The 16,683-nt window shown below is 41.6% G+C and overlaps 1 protein-coding gene across 1 annotated transcript; it reads left to right on the forward strand.

Annotated features, from left to right (window-relative positions):
• The first annotated feature begins 2,090 nt into the window (after positions 1-2,090).
• ube4a (ubiquitination factor E4A (UFD2 homolog, yeast)) lies at positions 2,091-15,673 on the forward strand. Its single transcript, XM_069690231.1, has 20 exons — positions 2,091-2,321; positions 3,893-4,061; positions 5,254-5,430; positions 6,596-6,708; positions 6,951-7,103; positions 7,261-7,420; positions 7,552-7,754; positions 7,835-8,026; positions 8,128-8,461; positions 8,574-8,700; positions 8,894-9,201; positions 9,712-9,844; positions 9,944-10,134; positions 10,510-10,610; positions 11,407-11,520; positions 11,852-12,026; positions 12,138-12,318; positions 12,536-12,683; positions 12,828-12,985; positions 13,180-15,673. The coding sequence occupies exons 2-20, from the start codon at positions 3,932-3,934 to the stop codon at positions 13,313-13,315; spliced, it is 3,234 nt and encodes a 1,077-aa protein (XP_069546332.1). The 5' UTR covers positions 2,091-2,321; positions 3,893-3,931; the 3' UTR covers positions 13,316-15,673.
• The last annotated feature ends 1,010 nt before the right edge of the window (positions 15,674-16,683 follow it).

Consider the following 16,683-nt stretch of genomic DNA (forward strand, 5'->3'; position numbering starts at 1 on the left):
TAGTTCATCAGTCCTGTTACTGTTTTCTCGGTTTGTTCTGCTTGTATTCTTTTATAGAGCGATAATGTGTTCAGAGATAGACAATAAAAGAGTGAATTGAACAGTGAATTTCTACAGTACCTTACAAAAAAAGCTGCACCGGCCCCAGAGCAAGCAGATTGTTAAGGAGATACACAAAGCGTCTACATCATCCAGAGTATTTAGTACAAAGGCCGAAGATACACTTGTATAGAGAGCCTTCAGAGAATATTAATCTCCCTGACTTTTATGACAGTTTGTGTTGTCAGTTTACAGTAGAAACACTAACAATCACAATAAATCTGTTTTAACAAGATTTGGATAAAACTGTCGAAAAATATATCATTGGTACAGGTTTGCATTTATTAATTTGTGTCTAGTCCTTTAATATTTTACTTTTTATTTATCAAACTCTCCAGATATTATGTGCATGTGTGGAACATGAAACATTATTGTAAAAGTAACCTATCTGTCTGCAGTACAACTCCCGCCTCTGTTTATCAAAACTACATCTCACGAATTGGCATTAGAATAGAAAATGATTTATTTTTCATTGCATAAACACGCAAATCGGAACTCGGAGATGCGGTCTGCTGCTGCCATCTGCTGCAGGTCGGTGAACGCAGCAGGCTGCGAGGAGAGAAATCCGCAAATGGGTGCGCCGCGGTTTTGTTGCGTCCTCTGCGCGGCTTCATCTTCCACCGGCGGCAAGTCAAACACGTGTTGTCGGTGCTCGGGCCCTATCCAAGCGATCATTAGGATTCTCGGTAAACAACTGCATTTTCGGCGCCTTTATCATATTCAAAAACTCATGCAAGTTGGTACACACGTCTCTCCCGGCGAAATTTTAAAAAAAAATTAAAAAAAAAATCGGTATTTTAGTGGAATCGTGAGTGGGTGTGGCCAAATGGCTCTCTAGCGCCCCCTACAGAGATGCCCCCTCGGCGGCTCCATTTAGCTCCGTGCACGAAATTCGGTGGACACGTGTATCACACCGAGACGTACAAAAAAAAAGTTACATCGCAACATCACGTCAACTCAACAGGAAGTCCGTGACACCTCCTAAGGTGAGTCCCTCTAAGGGTAAGCTCCACAGGTTTGGGTTTATACATGGAGTCATACTAATATCAAACCAAAGGTCAACAACAATACAAAACTCAAACAAACAAACAAAACAAAACAAAACAAAAAAATCCAGTCTTTTTTTTCATTGTGCAGTTGCTCTTCTCACAGTGAGAAGTAACTTAAGGCCATACTCCAAAAAGTGATAAAAAAAAAAAGAAGTCATCCAAAATATCCAAAGCATGTTGACAAAATATAAAAAGTCAAACTATGTCGTCAGAAATATTCAAATGTTAAATCTGAGAACTGTACAATTCATATTACATTGATTGATTGACTATCTGCACTGAACAGTCACAATCATCATGTCTAAAGATAACTGGCTCGTTAAGTACCCATCAGTTGTAGCGATAGAGGCCATTATAACTATATTAACGTCGGTTATTTTAAAAGACAACGAAGGGAAGACAATGTGATTAAACTGTCATGCAAATCAATATTTAATCCTGTGAATGTGAGAACTGTGTTAGGTACGTATCATGGATGCATTGCTCAGGTCTGGCTTTATTCCTCAATGATTGGTTACACAAACTTTGAACTAACTGGCTACGCAAATCAAAGGGAAGGGCTCAGTAACCATCGTAAAAATAAATAAATAAATAAATTAAAAAAAAGCGGCGTTTTACCAAAAAAACCAAATGCCGCTTTTCACGGCGTTTTGCGACACTTTACGGCAGGAAAGAAACAACTGTTTCCGGCAGATCACTCGAACGCCGTCGATAGCGGCGTTTTAACCAAACAACACGCGGAGAAAAACAACAAAACAACAACAAAAAACACGCGGGTTTTCAACATATCGTGAAGAAAACTAGACGTTTTGTGGCTCTTCCAGCTCTCCATAAAACACGAATCACATTCGTGCTGAAATCTGCTGTCTGAAGCGCAAACATTGTAATGTGATAGTTCATTCATAAAAAAAAAACACTAAAAAAAACACCTTAATAAATTTTTGAAATGAATGAACATCTGTTTCAACTCAAAAGCTCAACTCATCTTCACGTAAAGATGTAAAAGTATTTCAACGTTGAAAAGTTACTCGGCATGGGAGAGGCTTTCGTCTCACTTCGATGACGTCACCGATTTCTATTTACTGAGGAACTGCCACTCTTGGTTTCGTAGAAGCGACACATTTTTTTTTTTTTTTAAATCGAAAACACAACACTTTCCCCTCCATCAAACAGGTACGACGGCACTCTTTATCGTTTTGTACACGTTATTTGGACCGACAGCTCGTGAACTGTGTCCACCGGTGTGTGAAATAAGAGACGCGGTGACCCCGATGACAGCTTAGCTCACGAGCTAACCAGCTAACCAGCTAACCCAGCCCTGCTGCGAGCTAGTTAGCGTCAAGTAGCGAAACCCGATTTTAGTCACTTATCTGCTTCTGCTCGTTAAACTGCTGAACAGGTGATAGCGGCAGGGTTTTTTTTCCCTTTTTTTTCTGTTTTAAAACAGCGTGATGATTACCAGTCGTAAATCTCGCCGCGTGAAGTCGGTGCTGAACTGATCTGTTAGCGTGTCAACACGCAGAAACTGTTAATCTGCCGACCAGTCAGTCAGTCAGTCAGTCAGTCCACGTGTTCACTGCAGAAAGAAAGCAGCTGTGGTTTGTTACTGATTGTCCTCTTTCTGAATGTCGTGCTGCAGACTTTAAACCTCGTCAGAAAAGCGTTTGGCCTGATCAATAAACCATATTGTCTGTGCTGCTTTCTGACAATGTCCCAGCACACGTTTCATATCGCAGGTTTTTTTTTTTTTTTTTAACCAGGTGATGATGTACAAGTAAAAAAAAACATGGTGGTGGTATTTGAATGGGCATTTAATCAGCTCAACCCAACATCAGGACGATGTGCTGTGTACGAACATGTTCGTACTCATAAGAGTTGTCACCGACTAAGATGTCACATTGAAATACACATCTGCGTGTTTAGAAAAGACAAAAGTAAACAATCGGCCCAAACAAGTGGACAACAACAACAAAAAAGGAAATGTCAAAATCAATATTAGACTTTCAAAGTGGGAGGGGAAAATAAATCAAGAATGAAAGCAGTGCAGGGTTGGTGCCACGCAAAAAAAGGCCTTTAGGTTTCAGTGTGTTGCGTAATTGGAAATATCAGAGAGTTTATTGCGCTCAAATATATAAGGGCGAGAAACACCACAGCATGTCATTCAAAAATGTAGAAAATATAAGATGACGGAAATTGATTGCTGAATTTCAGTGATGAAAACTTAAAGACGGGTGATGAACGTACGCTAGGATGTGGAGACTGGATAAATGACAGAGGGAATCACATGGGCTTATTTTCATAAGAAAGCAGTCATGTGGAATAAAGGATTTCAACTGCTGTTTATACCTCAAAGAAAATGCCCAAATGACCCTGAAGTATATTTTGAATTTAATGTTGTTGACTTTAACAATTCCCCTACAAAAAAAAGAGAGAAAGTAATGCATTATGGCACATTTTGATGTCCGGTAGGTAAAACAATTGTTTGACCGTCAAGAGCTGCACCTTCCATTTAATTTGAATAAAGTATTGCTAAAATGTTCCCTTCTTGTTAATGAAGAAATTAGGTTTCGCAGCTATTCGTTTTATTTAAAGAGTGAAGTAATGGTTATCGTTGTGTCACACGATGAACACGAACATGATTTCTTTGTGCAAATACACTGTCCATGCTCACTTCTCCCTTATTGGGTTATTTCAAGTGTTTTCCCATTGCTCCTGATTTACCGAGTCTGTGCTGCTTCTTTAAGCTGGGATCTTGGATGTAATGAGTGTTGAGCCCCAGTGAGATGACTGACCAGGGCAACAACAACCAGAACATCTCCTGCAACCCCTTCGCTGCCCTCTTCAGCTCCCTGGCCGATGCCAAACAGTTTGCATCAGGCCAGAAACCACAACAGCTGTCTGCTGAACCACCACGTGAGTAGACTTATCAGATTCCCTGCAATCCTCCAATTAGAAACAGTCTGTGCTTGTGTGGATCTCGGAGTCAAAAATGCAGTTTGTTACAAAATCGAAACACATAAATACTTGAGTGTTAAAGTTGTATGCAGGCATTTGGGCACCACTGAGTAAATCTTAGTTTGCGGATTTGTAAAGTAAAAAGAAGTAAATTCAACCCCCTGAAGCAAACAGACATTAGAAAATTAGCCTGACTGTTACATTTCATGTCATGGGAAAAAGTGGAACAGCAATTGTGACATGTGCAAAAGTTTTGGCGCCCCACTAAGTCAGTGTTAACTCGCGCTTTGGCAGATATCACAGCTTGCAAATGCTTTTTATAGCAGCTAAGAGTCCTTCCAGTGTTGATTTAGGACTTTACAGTCACTCGTCCTTGCAGATCCCATTCTGTGATACTTCTAGGCTGTCTTGCACAAACAGCATGTATTGTATAAGATCTTCCCACAGATTTTCAGTGATTTTTAGGTCACAGGACTGTGAGGGCCTTTCAAAAGCTTCATGATGGATCATTGCCCTGTAGTCATTGTGGGATTTTGTTTTGACATGCTTCCCAGCTGCTGTTCAGTTTTATGTGAAAGTTATCTAGATCTTGCCTTGATTCCCTCAGTACCCTTTCAATGCCAATTTCTAAAGGAGTCTTCGGACAGTGGAAACTTGGAGGGTTTTATACCTCTTCATAGCCTTCCCCTGCTTAGTTAGCTTCAGTTCATATCTTTGGTCTGTTCCTTAGCCGAGCCCCTGGTTAAGTGTTCCCACAAGAATCATCAGCTGACTGTTTCCCTGCAAGTCCTAATAAATCCCTTCAGGCCTCATGAGGTTCTGTGAGTTAACATGTTGAAGGGTACCTAAACTTTTCCACATGGCACAATTACTTAATTTTTTTCCAATTTTTTTCAAGTTCATGAATAAACAGTATCAATTCATTAATATTTGTAGGCTCGTTTTAAATCAAAGTTTGCTGAGATTATATTCATTTAAAAATTTTTTTTTTAAAAAAGCCGTAAAACATGCAATTTAATCAAGGGATGCCGAAACCCCTGGGCAGCATACCACTGTGATGTCAGTGTTCAAGCAGCATCAGGATTATTTTTTATTTCTTGGTCTTGCTAATATCTGTATCCACATGGCTTCATACTTCACTTCTGTGCAGTGGAAGACTCGGGAGAAAGCCATTCAGAGTCAGAGAACTCTGTGTCGGACAGCGTTGATGACAATGACGACTCCGTGGCAGAGATCAGCCGCTCCTTCCGGTCCCGCCAGGAGCTGTGTGAACAGCTCAATGTCAATCACATGATCCAGCGAATATTTCTAATCACTCTGGACAACAGTAAGTAAAAGCAGAATGATGACCAGACTGTAGTCTGTAACTTAGAAAAACCCTGCGGTAACTCAGCAGGACTGACGGAGTACAATCTGCTTTTTATTTATATTATTACAACACGCATAGCAAAATAAATTCTGCTGTAGCTTTGTAATCATGTCATATGTTTTTCTTTGATCTGCTTAAGTTTAGCTTTCGCTGGATCTTAATCCTGTGTATAGTTTGTGGTTTATAAACTTGTCCACCAGGTAGAAAAGGGACAGACTAAAAATAATTTTGACATTTGATGTGACCACCTTGAAACAGCACAGTTTTTTAGTCATGTGGTATTCCTCTGTTTGGCTGCTAATGAAAGGACCCAGGAAGCTTGTGTGTGTGTGTGTGTGTGTGTGTGTGTGTGTGTGTGTGTGTGTGTGTGTGTGTGTGTGTGTGTGTGTGTGTGTGTGTGTGTGTGTGTGTGTCGTGTTGAACATGACATCGCAGTAGTTCAAGCTGAGTCACTATGACAACCAGCTACATTGAAAGGGGTAGTATCTGCAGTGCAAAACAAAACCCAGAAAAGTCTTTGGTACCGAGTTGAGTCAAGCCGGTACCATGCAGTGGAAACACAGCATGATATGCTGTGTGAGAGGCAGCTGCACAGTCAAGTCAGATAATCAAGTCGATCCATTTACCAGCAGACCACATTTTCCCCTGAGGCTCTTGCTTTGATCTAAAAGGGACGTTCGACAGACAGGTGTTTCATGACGAGACTGCACTGGTCCTAAATAGCAACAGAGTCTATTGTCTGAGGGGCTTTGTTGGATGCTCGATGTTTTTAAAGTCAAATTTGAAGTTTCCAGTGAGCAAGAAGTGACTCACCAACCTTTAAGACAATAATGAAGACCTCCCCCACTGTGAAGTCTCGCTGGATCTCTCACCACTGACACAGCTTAAGGATGAGTCATGATGTGCAGGAAATGTAGGCTAAAACCCCCCAGTTCTCATAGAGACCCTTCATGATTTTTTTCTTCCACCTCAGTCAGTAGTAAATATATGCTGTGCATTTAATCTTCCCATGCCTGATTCATTCTCTTGACTACAATTAATCCAGTGTGCACGCTTGGTTTGGTTTGAACTTCATGTCTAAAATGATTTGAGCAGACTTAATTATATTGACGTTCACCTGTAGGCGACCCCAGTCTGAGAGGAGGTAATGGGATCCCTCCTCGCTGTGTTTACCTGGAGGAGATGGCCGCAGATCTAGATGGACAGGACTGGTTGGACATGGACAACATAGAGCAGGTCAATAGTCAGCATGTTTTTATATTACTGATCTTTTCTTGCCTGTTTGTTGCTTTTTTTCTCCTCAATAAACCACGACTGCTTAAAGAAATGTGAAGGGCTTCAGATTCCGTCGTGTACGAGAAAGTGACACATTTTGCAATCTAAAGTATTATGTTAGAAATATGTATGAAATTGCATGACATATGAAGATGTCCGGGTTGGACTGATTTGTGTCTATGATGGTTCCCTTCGTCCTCCAGGCTCTGTTTAACCGTCTGCTGCTGCTAGAGCCAGGAAACCAACTCATCTACATGACGTCATGTAGCGCTGTGAACCTGTCTGCTGACCGGGATGCTGGAGAGAAATGTGCCATCCCTTATCTTTTTGCCTGTTACCAGAGGGCCAAGGAAGAGGTGTGCTTTTTTTGTCTACATGATTGTAATTGTAGCTCTTTAATACTACTATTTTCAGGAATTGACAGATGTTAATATACTATTCTCAGTAATTGGAACATAAAAATAACCCACGCTCTTCCATAATTCAGTGACTTCTCTCTTATCTGCTCACCAGGTGACAAAGGTACCAGAGAAGTTACTTTCGTTTGCTGTTCGCTGTAAGAACCTGACAGTCGCAAACACGCGAACAGTTCTGCTCACCCCGGAGATCTACGTCAGCCAAAACATCTACGAACAGCTTCTGGACCTGCTGCTGGGAGGTTTCAGTGGAGGACGTAGGTCCTTGTTTAGCTTGGACTGTTTCTGCTTCTGCGTTCACTTCCTCTCACTTTGACTTTTGTTTTTGCTTGTTTATAGTAAAATATTCTTTCTAGTTTTCTCTGTTGACAGAGTCACTGTGTTTCAGAGCCAGAGGAGGTCGTCGAATTTGTGGAGGAGGCCATTGCTGGCCTGCTCTCTGACCAAGAGGTGCGTACCTTCGAGGAGGTGATAGTGCCAGTGTTCGACATCTTCCAGGGACGCATCAAAGACTTGGATCTGTGCCAGCCTCTCCTCTACTTCTACCTAGATGTTCTCCTCTATTTCAGTCACCACAAAGATATTGCCAAGGTAAGGAGACCTACAGATACGTGATTTTGGCAAATGTTATGGTAAATGCACCCTCTGACAATAGTTTTTTGGTTTTCCAGGTACTGGTGGAACACATTCTGCCCAAAGATCCAACTAATGGTTTGCAGTATCAGAAGAGCCTACTGGGGATGGTACTAAGTATCTCCTGCTTGCTGAAGACCCCAGGTGTGGTCGAGGGACATGGCTACTTCCTGAACCCCTCCCGCTCCAGCGCCCAGGAGACAAAGGTCCAGGAGGCCAACATCCACCAGGTGAATGGATTCTGTTTAGTTCACTGCTGCTGATTTCTTTGATAAAATAGGAACCATATACTGACCGTCAAATACTGACTTTTACTTTCCTTCTGTTGCAGTTCATGGGTCAGTTTCATGACAAGCTGCAGCAAATCTTGAAAAATCTGCTGCAGAGATCTGGTGAGACCCGCCACTTGCTGCTGTCATGGTTGGGCAGCTGTCTGCAGGCTAACGCTGGCCGAGCCAAGATCTGGGCCAATCAAATGCCAGAGATCTTCTTCCAGATGTACGCCTCGGATGCATTTTTCTTGAATCTGGGTGCAGCTCTGCTGAAGTTGTGCCAGCCATTCTGCAGGCCACGTTCAACCAAACTGCTCACCTTCAACCCTACTTACTGCGCACTCAAAGAGCTGAGCGAAGAAGAGAGGCGCAATCGCAATGTGCACGCTAGAGGTCAATGAGAGTGTCAATAATAAGTTTGTAGAGCTGATTTTAGTGTCGATAATATTTAACAAGAGTATACATTTCATTTTCTGACAACATAATCACCTTTGTCTTATACCAGGTCTCGACAAGGAAACCTGCCTGATCCCTCTACCCCCCCAGCAGCCGGTGGAGTCGGCACAGTCCTACTGCCTGCTGACAGAAAACCTCATCCTCACACAGCTCACGCTGCATCTCGGCTTCCACAGGTACACACGATCAAACGAGCACCAATATCTTCCTTAAAGAACTTAGAGAGTGGTGAGACTAAGCCTAACGAAAGCAGATTTCTCCTCTGTCGGTTCCTCATGCTTGCACCAGACAGTATGTCATTGTTAACACGTGTTTTCTTGTTCTGTTTGTGTCTGTGCACCTGTGTGCATGCGTAATGCGCATATGCAGACTCCACGAGCAGATGGTGAAGATGAACCAGTCCCTCCACCGGCTCCAGGTGACGTGGCAGGAGGCCCAGCGAACAGGCAACCCAATGTCAGAGCAGCTCCTGGAGCAGTTTGAGCGTCTGATGATTGTTTATCTGTCAACCAAAGCTGCCACTACGCAGCCGGCCATGCTGCAATGCTGCCTTAACCTACAAGCTTCCACCGCTGCTCTGCTTGTTCAGCTTGGTTTGGGAAACCAGGGGCCTGAACATGTCACACTAAGTTTTCCCCTGGCCTCCTTGCAGAATACGATGCTCTGCTATGTACCTGGTAAGTCTGATGTTCGAATACACGACAAATACAGTGGAGCAAAAAAAGCTCAGCTTTATCTTTGTTAGGAGCCGAGAGGTTCAGGGAAGGTTCAATTAGGTCAGATTTATGTATTTTTCAACTTTTTTACCTCCCAGTTTTGAAGATGTAAACATTGCGTTGCAAGTGACCGAAACATTACTTTGATGTCTTTTTTTTTTCACATATTGTTACCACACCCTGCCAGCATGTAATTAATAATATTACGGACCATTTAATTCCTTTTTTGTGGTCAGAATTCATTTTTTTGACAAGTTTATAAATTGCTGCAGATTTCAGTCTCGGAGCAAATTAATAATTTCTGCTCAAACACTTTTGGACCTAACTGTGTGTTATGTACAGCCTGTTCTACAAAGTGTTACTGCAGCTGTGCTTTCAATATGGCCGTGGTTAGTTACTCATAGTGCATACATAATGCTGAACATTCCTTCACGTGATAGTCATGACTGAAGTCTGCCTTTTGTTTGTCAGAGTTTTTTGCAGAAAACATGGGAGATTTTTTCATCTTCGTACGTCGGTTTGCTGACGATGTCCTGGAGACTTCTGCAGAAAGTCTAGAGCAGATTCTTAACTTCATCACTGTCTTCATGGGAAACGTAGAGAGGTACGTGGCTTTGTCTGCTGTGGCTACGACTGGGGTCAGATGAAAGGCAGAACCGTGCGAGCCAATATTTGAATTTGTCCTGTCCTGCTTGCACAACAGGATGAAGAACCCTCATTTAAGAGCAAAGCTTGCGGAGGTCTTGGAGGCGGTGATGCCCCACATGGAGCCGGTGGCTCCTGGTGCTGCTCAGCCAATCGTGTTCCAGAGAGAGAGAGTCTTCTGCACCTACAGACATGCACCTGAGCTGGCCGAGTCCCTCATCACCGTGTTTGTAGACATTGAATTCACAGGTGAGGCGGTTGTGTTCCTCACAAAGTTTGACTTGCTAGCGGTAGTTGTAGATGGAAGCAGCCCTGAGCTTTTATTTTGTAATACAACAGCCCGAGTTTGAATAAAGACACATTTATCTCCATTGACTGATTACAGACCAACTTTGATAAAAACATGCTGTAACACTCACAATAAGAAAAGAAATGCTGACTCTCGGTATCATTTTGGGTCTTTTTGCAATTAGGTGAACTGTAAGAAGGTTGAACTGTGTTTGCTCACCTGTGTGTGTTCTGCAAAACAAGATAAGGAGAGAAGCTAAATGAAATGAGAACAAATAGAACGTAGCACTGAAGCATGCTTGATTTTCTGTGGTTTTCTGTTTTTTTTCTCTCCAGGTGATCCTCATCAGTTTGAACAGAAATTCAACTACAGGAGACCCATGTACCCCATTCTCAAGTACATGTGGAGCAAAGAAACCTACAGAGAGAGCATCAAGGTAATAAAAATATAGTGTTGTTGACCAGTTTCATTCAAATAAACTGTTTCTTCAGAATTTAGATGATAGTTTAAGGATTGCATTGTAGCTTTACAAGAAGCTTCCAGGCTTAATCCCCCTCCTGTGTTGATGTGTTCTGTGTGGCGATGCTGCTTGATGTCCCAAACATAACTTCTTGAATCTCTTTCTTTATGAATGTTTTCACATTAAGATTTACTCACCACTGAAGGCAAAATAATAAGTCCAGAAATGTTTGTCCAGATCACATACTGGACTTCTGAATACTAATGTTGGTATTGCATGAGCACTGGTTAGATGGTTGTATAGGAAAAATATAAAAATACTGTTAATATTTTATGGAGGGTGAATATGTTTATTGGCGATGTGGTTTATTATGGAGCAGAGATAGATTTTTGGCGATAGAGCGGATAAATCTCTCTCCACGTCTCATCCAAATTCTCTTCCTTCATGAGTGGAGTAATAAAGGAAATGAAAGGTAGAGGAAAGGAGCATACCCTCATACCCCTGTGATGACCTGCGTAATTCTTTTATTTGACTTTATGCATACAGGTGTAGTTTTAACACTTTCCAGCCAAAACAAATAAGCTAATAAAGAAATGAACGCGAGACATTGTTTACTTTCAGGTGGTTTTTATCTCAAGTTACTGTACCCTGCAGGATGATCCTGATGTGTGTGTGTGTGTGTGTGTGTGTGTGTGTGTGTGTGTGTGTGTGTGTGTGTGTGTGTGTGTGTGTGTGTGTGTGTGTGTGTGTGTGTGTGTGTGTTTTGTTTCAGCATTTGGCAAACTATGCATCTGAAAACCTGGAGGCCATGAACCCCCCGCTGTTCCTCAGGTTCCTCAACCTACTGATGAACGATGCCATCTTCCTACTGGATGAGGCTATTCAGGTGCGATTCTGATGCATTTTGAGTCCACAACACATTCACTAATTCTGGCAAACAAGCTTTTTCCCATTTAGATATGTGACATAAACTTCTCACATTTGTTTTTGGTAATTGCTAGTTTTACATCAGCAGAAATCTCAAAACCCTGCACACAAAAAAAGAGAGTCTTAAACAGAGTTTTGTAATTTACTACAATTTCTTTTGCCAAAAATATAGATTTGTTTAAGTCCCTGCTAACAACGAATGTATCATCTTTGATTATCTCTCTACGCTTTGACTATTTTCATGAGCTGAATGAAATCAAACTCACGCCACGATTTTTTTTCCTCTTCAGTACCTGAGTAAAATCAAGGTTCTGCAGCTGGAGCGGGATCGAGGCGAGTGGGAAGGCTTGGCACCCGATGCCCGACGAGAGAAAGAGTCAAGCCTGCAGATGTTTGGACAGCTGGGGCGCTTCCACAACATCATGTCCAACGAGACCATCGGCACACTGGCCTTCCTCACCTCAGGTCAGGCAGAGGAGATTGTTAAATGTGGTCCTTCACTGTACAATGATGACTCCATTTAATTGTTGTCTTCATCCTTTCTGTGTGTTTTTTTTTTCCCCTTCTCTCTCTCAGAAATCAAAGGCATCTTTGTGCACCCCTTCCTGGCTGAGAGAATCATCTCCATGCTGAATGACTTCCTGCAGCACCTGGTGGGTCCTAAGATGGGGGCTCTTAAAGTCAAGGACTTCAGTGAGTTCGACTTCAAGCCGCAGCAGCTCGTTTCGGACATCTGCACAATCTACCTGAACCTTGGGTATGTCGGGAACGTTCTTCTTTTACAAACTGAATAGATGATGGAATTGTAAACAGAGAAAAAAATCTGCACTCTTTGTTTATATTTTCTTTTGTGTAGTTGTTGTTTAAGCTCCTTAACATCCTTTTGTTGGTGCTGCGTACTTTGGAGAAAAGTGGCACATTGATGAATTTAATTAAAAGAAGGTATTTTTTTTGTTTTTTTTGGTCTTTGGCAGTGATGAGGAGAATTTCTGCGCTACAGTCCCAAAGGATGGACGGTCGTACTCTCCTACTCTCTTCTCCCAGACGGTTCGAGTACTAAAGAAGATCAACAAGCCCGGTGACATGATTATGGCTTTTGGACTCCTTGCTGATAAAATAAAGGTATCACTTGGAGTGATTCGCTAGATACACCACTAGAATAAAACAAAGATTGTAATCTTTGTTTTTTATGAATGTATGCAGCGTTGAGACGTGAATATTGTTGGAAACACTCACAAAGTTTGTTGCCATCATCCCTCTGTTTAGTCTCATGCAGACAGGCAGCAGCAGGAAGAGGAGACATATGCAGACGCCCCAGATGAATTCTTGGACCCCATCATGTCCACCCTCATGCTGGATCCAGTTCTTCTCCCTTCTTCCAATGTAACAGTAGACCGCTCAACTATAGCAAGGCATCTCCTCAGGTTAGTTACTCCTTACAAAGCCACAAGAGCGTTCATGAATCGTCCTTCCTCTCAGCAAATAAAAAAACGTTCTAGCATTTGATTAACTGCTATGACTGTAGAATCAGAAACTTGTCAGCAAGATGTGTTTATGTATAAAGTTGTTGTGCAGGAGTCAAGTCAGCAGCCATTTATTTATTATGTCCTCCTTGCAGTGACCAGACAGACCCTTTTAACCGCAGTCCTCTAACCATGGACCAGATCAGGCCAAACGAGGAACTCAAACAGCAGATCTTACAGTGGCTGGATAAGCATAAGCAGGAGAGGCTGCAGCTGGGACCCAGCGGCTAGCCCCGATCTCTCACTGTGACAGACAATGACTCTCCTTGCTTCTTTGTTTTCTTCCCTGGCCCACACGCTTCTCTGCTTCACGGCTAATCCATGGTGTGCTTACCTCCGTGGATTTGCTCGGACTCCTCCGGTCTAGCTAACTTTGCATTCGCCTTTCAATGCAGCCTCCATGCTTAATGGATCATCTCTGTGACAACAGTCCAGGAAATCTGTAGCCCACCTGATGGTGATGACTCCAAAATCCATACACAGTAGCTGGTGTACTCCCATAATGCCCTAGTGTAAACACTAACAGGGCAATGCAGCCTTTGGTTTCGTATTCATTAGTTATTACAGTCTGAACTGGGGCCAGGAGTATCAGTTCAACAGCACCTGAATGTACGGTGTGAACTCCTGACTGACCAGCTGGCCCTCACAAGGTTTCTTACTGCAAGGTAAGTATTTTTGGGGAATTCACAAGTCAGAGCATGGACGAAGTCTTTAATAATTTAACATTGATTTCGCCTTCATATAGAATTCATTATACACTGCCTTTCAAAGCTCTTTAACACCCTATTATGTTTGCACTCTTGGTTCAGTCTCAACCAGCATGCTCTTTGTAAATATAATTGGCAATTAAAAGTAAGACATAGGAAAAACTGAATTAAATTGTGTGTGACTAATTTTATTGAAAATAATCAAGATCTACTTGGAGGCTTTCAAAATCTTGTTCACTGTAATAAAACACAAAGCCAACTCTATTTGTTTTACAGTTGTCTGTATTTGAACATCTGTAATTGCAGTTCTCACCACCTGGCTTTGATGAAGCGCTAATTATCCTGTTAGGATCTGAAAGCTCTCTAATTATGGTTGGTGGATTAAAGGATGTAAACTGTTTCAGTTACTGTAGGATAAATATGAAATTAAAGTCCACCTACAAATGTCAGAATGCCTGTTTAAGTTGCTTGATTGTTGAGTGTGGTATTGACAGGCAGTTTGTTGTGGCAATGCAGAGTGGAAATATGGCAGCTGTTCACAGCTGTTACAAATGAATACTAATTGGCAGTGGTGTGACAGCAAGAGGGAAAACCAAACAAGATATTAGTGCAGAATGAAAGTGTTAAATCCTTGGAAAAAAAACATTGTGCCTCACAATTTGTCACAAATGTAAAACCGCTCCAGAAAGCTTCCATCAGAGCTGCAGAAGACAGCTGTTTTTACAGGCTGACTAGCAAACTGAGCATCACTTGTAAAATCTGTGCAGTGTCCCTTTAAGACAGTCAGCAGGGATAATGGGCACCAAGTGACTGCCCCCTAACATAGGAATGAAAAAAGATACTATCAAAACATAATTTATTTTAGCCTGTGGCTTTCAGTATCACAAGACATTTACATAATTTATACATTAGCGTGAACTCTTACTGCTACTTGTGACTCGCTGGACTGTCATTGATCTATAGTCATAATTTTCAAAGTAAAAAAACAACAACATGGCGGCTGTTTAGGAAATGAAATATTTCTCCCAAACTATCCATCACAATTTGATAATAAACACTGCAGTTGCTGAATCCATGCTTCATTTTATATCTACATTGCCCAGTTTTAACAGAAATGTAGAGCAGCCGTTACACTTCTTCTTCTTTTTGTTTTATTAATTAATTTCATTAATTAATTTCTTAAATGATTTATTTTTTTTAGGGTCTGTACGGTCACCACATTTCTTGAGATTAAACCCCAAAAAATGCAAAAATACATAGGGTTCAATAATATTTGACTGGCAGTGTACATAACAGTCTTTGTCACCCATTAAATTAACATTCATCAGATTAAACATTATGTATCCTTATCTAGCATTTTGAACAGAATTGTGTGTGTGTGTGTGTGTGTGTGTGCGTGCGTGCGTGCGTGCGTGCGCGTGTGTGTAAGTGTAGTGTATTTACGTTTGGGCAAACAGTTGATCAATAGAATCGGTGCCTAAAACCAAGAGCCTTGCAGTAAATGTTTGCAAATGAGGATCTGACCCGTTTCATACTCTTTAACATTCATGATTATGAGTTTGTTTCTTTGATGAATATATGGAGCTGGGCAGGAGAATATCAAATAAAGAAGTCCAGAAGAAGATAATATGTTGTTGAGTAGCATTTTGAATTAAAGGGTTTTAATTCAAAATCAAGTGTGCTTGTATAAAATGGTTAAATGTGAGAGGAAGGTTGTGTATTTGTTGGCATGCTCTCATATTATGTTGAATATCTACCACCTGAATGATTACATGATTTAAATTATAATGCAATATTTTTGTTTAAATTGTGATTATGAAATGTTTATTTTGGATGTACAGTATGATTGAGAAATAAACTAATGTGCGTTATATAAAACAAAGTCATGTCTTCTTTGAGTAATATCACAATATGATTTCAGGTAATTGCAGTGAACTCTGCTTACGGCCACACCACACCACCTGATGCTGTCCGATCGTCGAAGTTAAAAAGGGTTGAGCCTGGTTAGTATGTGAATGGGAGACCACCTGGGAGTACCAGGGTCTGTAAGCATGACGGCGTAGCGAGAAGGTTCTGGGTTTGAACCGTGGCCTTTCTGTGTGGAGTTTGCATGTTCTCCCATGGGTTTTCTCCGGGTATTCCCGCTTCCTCCCGACCTCTAAAGACATGCAGGTTAGATTAATTGGTAAATCTAAGTTGCCTAACAGGTCTGAATGTGACCCGGGGGTGTACTCTGCCCAAAGTCAGCTGGGATAGGCTCCAACCCCTCCGTGACCCCGTACGGGATAAAGAGGGTATAGATAGTGGATGGATGGATGTGGTAAATTTATCAAGTTTGTGTTTCTAGAAAAATACACAATATAATTGATAATACAAACAGAAAAGTTGACCCTCTCCACACAGAAATGTGTAGTAGTGAGCTCTTAAGTATTTTTAATTTGATGTCACCTTATACTTCCACTTGTATCAGTATTTTGTGCAGAAATCCACCTGTCTTGATCGAGATGCCCGAGTAAGGAGGCCTCTGGATCTTCCTCCTTGTGAACGAGTGCTCCTGCCCGGATCGGGGAAGCCTGTGTCCCACTCAAGTCCCGCCTGGGAGGAGAGCTTGCAGGTAAGTACCTGGTGGCGTGGGACCAGGGTGCCAAACTTTTTCAATGAACATTTTCACAGCACATTTCTAAAAAGACGCTTTCTTTCGTAAAAGCTGGTTAGCATGTGTGCTGTTGTTGGGAGGCACAGACAAGAGACGTACAAACATATGATGATTTTATAGAACATGATGCATTACTGTAGATTAAACTAACCAACAGTATATAAAGTAGGCCTAATTAAAAGAAGCACAACCTTAAATAATGACAGCAGTGAAATTCACACTATTGCAACGGTAAT

This window comes from Brachyistius frenatus, unplaced genomic scaffold (genome assembly GCF_029030835.1).
Source record: "Brachyistius frenatus isolate BFR_SWC_R1_liver_20210118 unplaced genomic scaffold, ASM2903083v1 Contig_1, whole genome shotgun sequence".
In the NCBI taxonomy this organism is placed as follows: Eukaryota; Metazoa; Chordata; class Actinopteri; family Embiotocidae; genus Brachyistius; species Brachyistius frenatus.

Bases quoted from the DNA above. Each gene is read 5' to 3' on its own strand.
- ube4a (XM_069690231.1), top strand. From the start codon at position 3,932: ATGACTGACCAGGGCAACAACAACCAGAACATCTCCTGCAACCCCTTC. The intron at 12,027-12,137 runs GTCAGGCAGAGG...TCTCTCTCTCAG, and splicing joins ACTGGCCTTCCTCACCTCAG to AAATCAAAGGCATCTTTGTG. The intron at 12,684-12,827 runs GTATCACTTGGA...CCCTCTGTTTAG, and splicing joins TCCTTGCTGATAAAATAAAG to TCTCATGCAGACAGGCAGCA.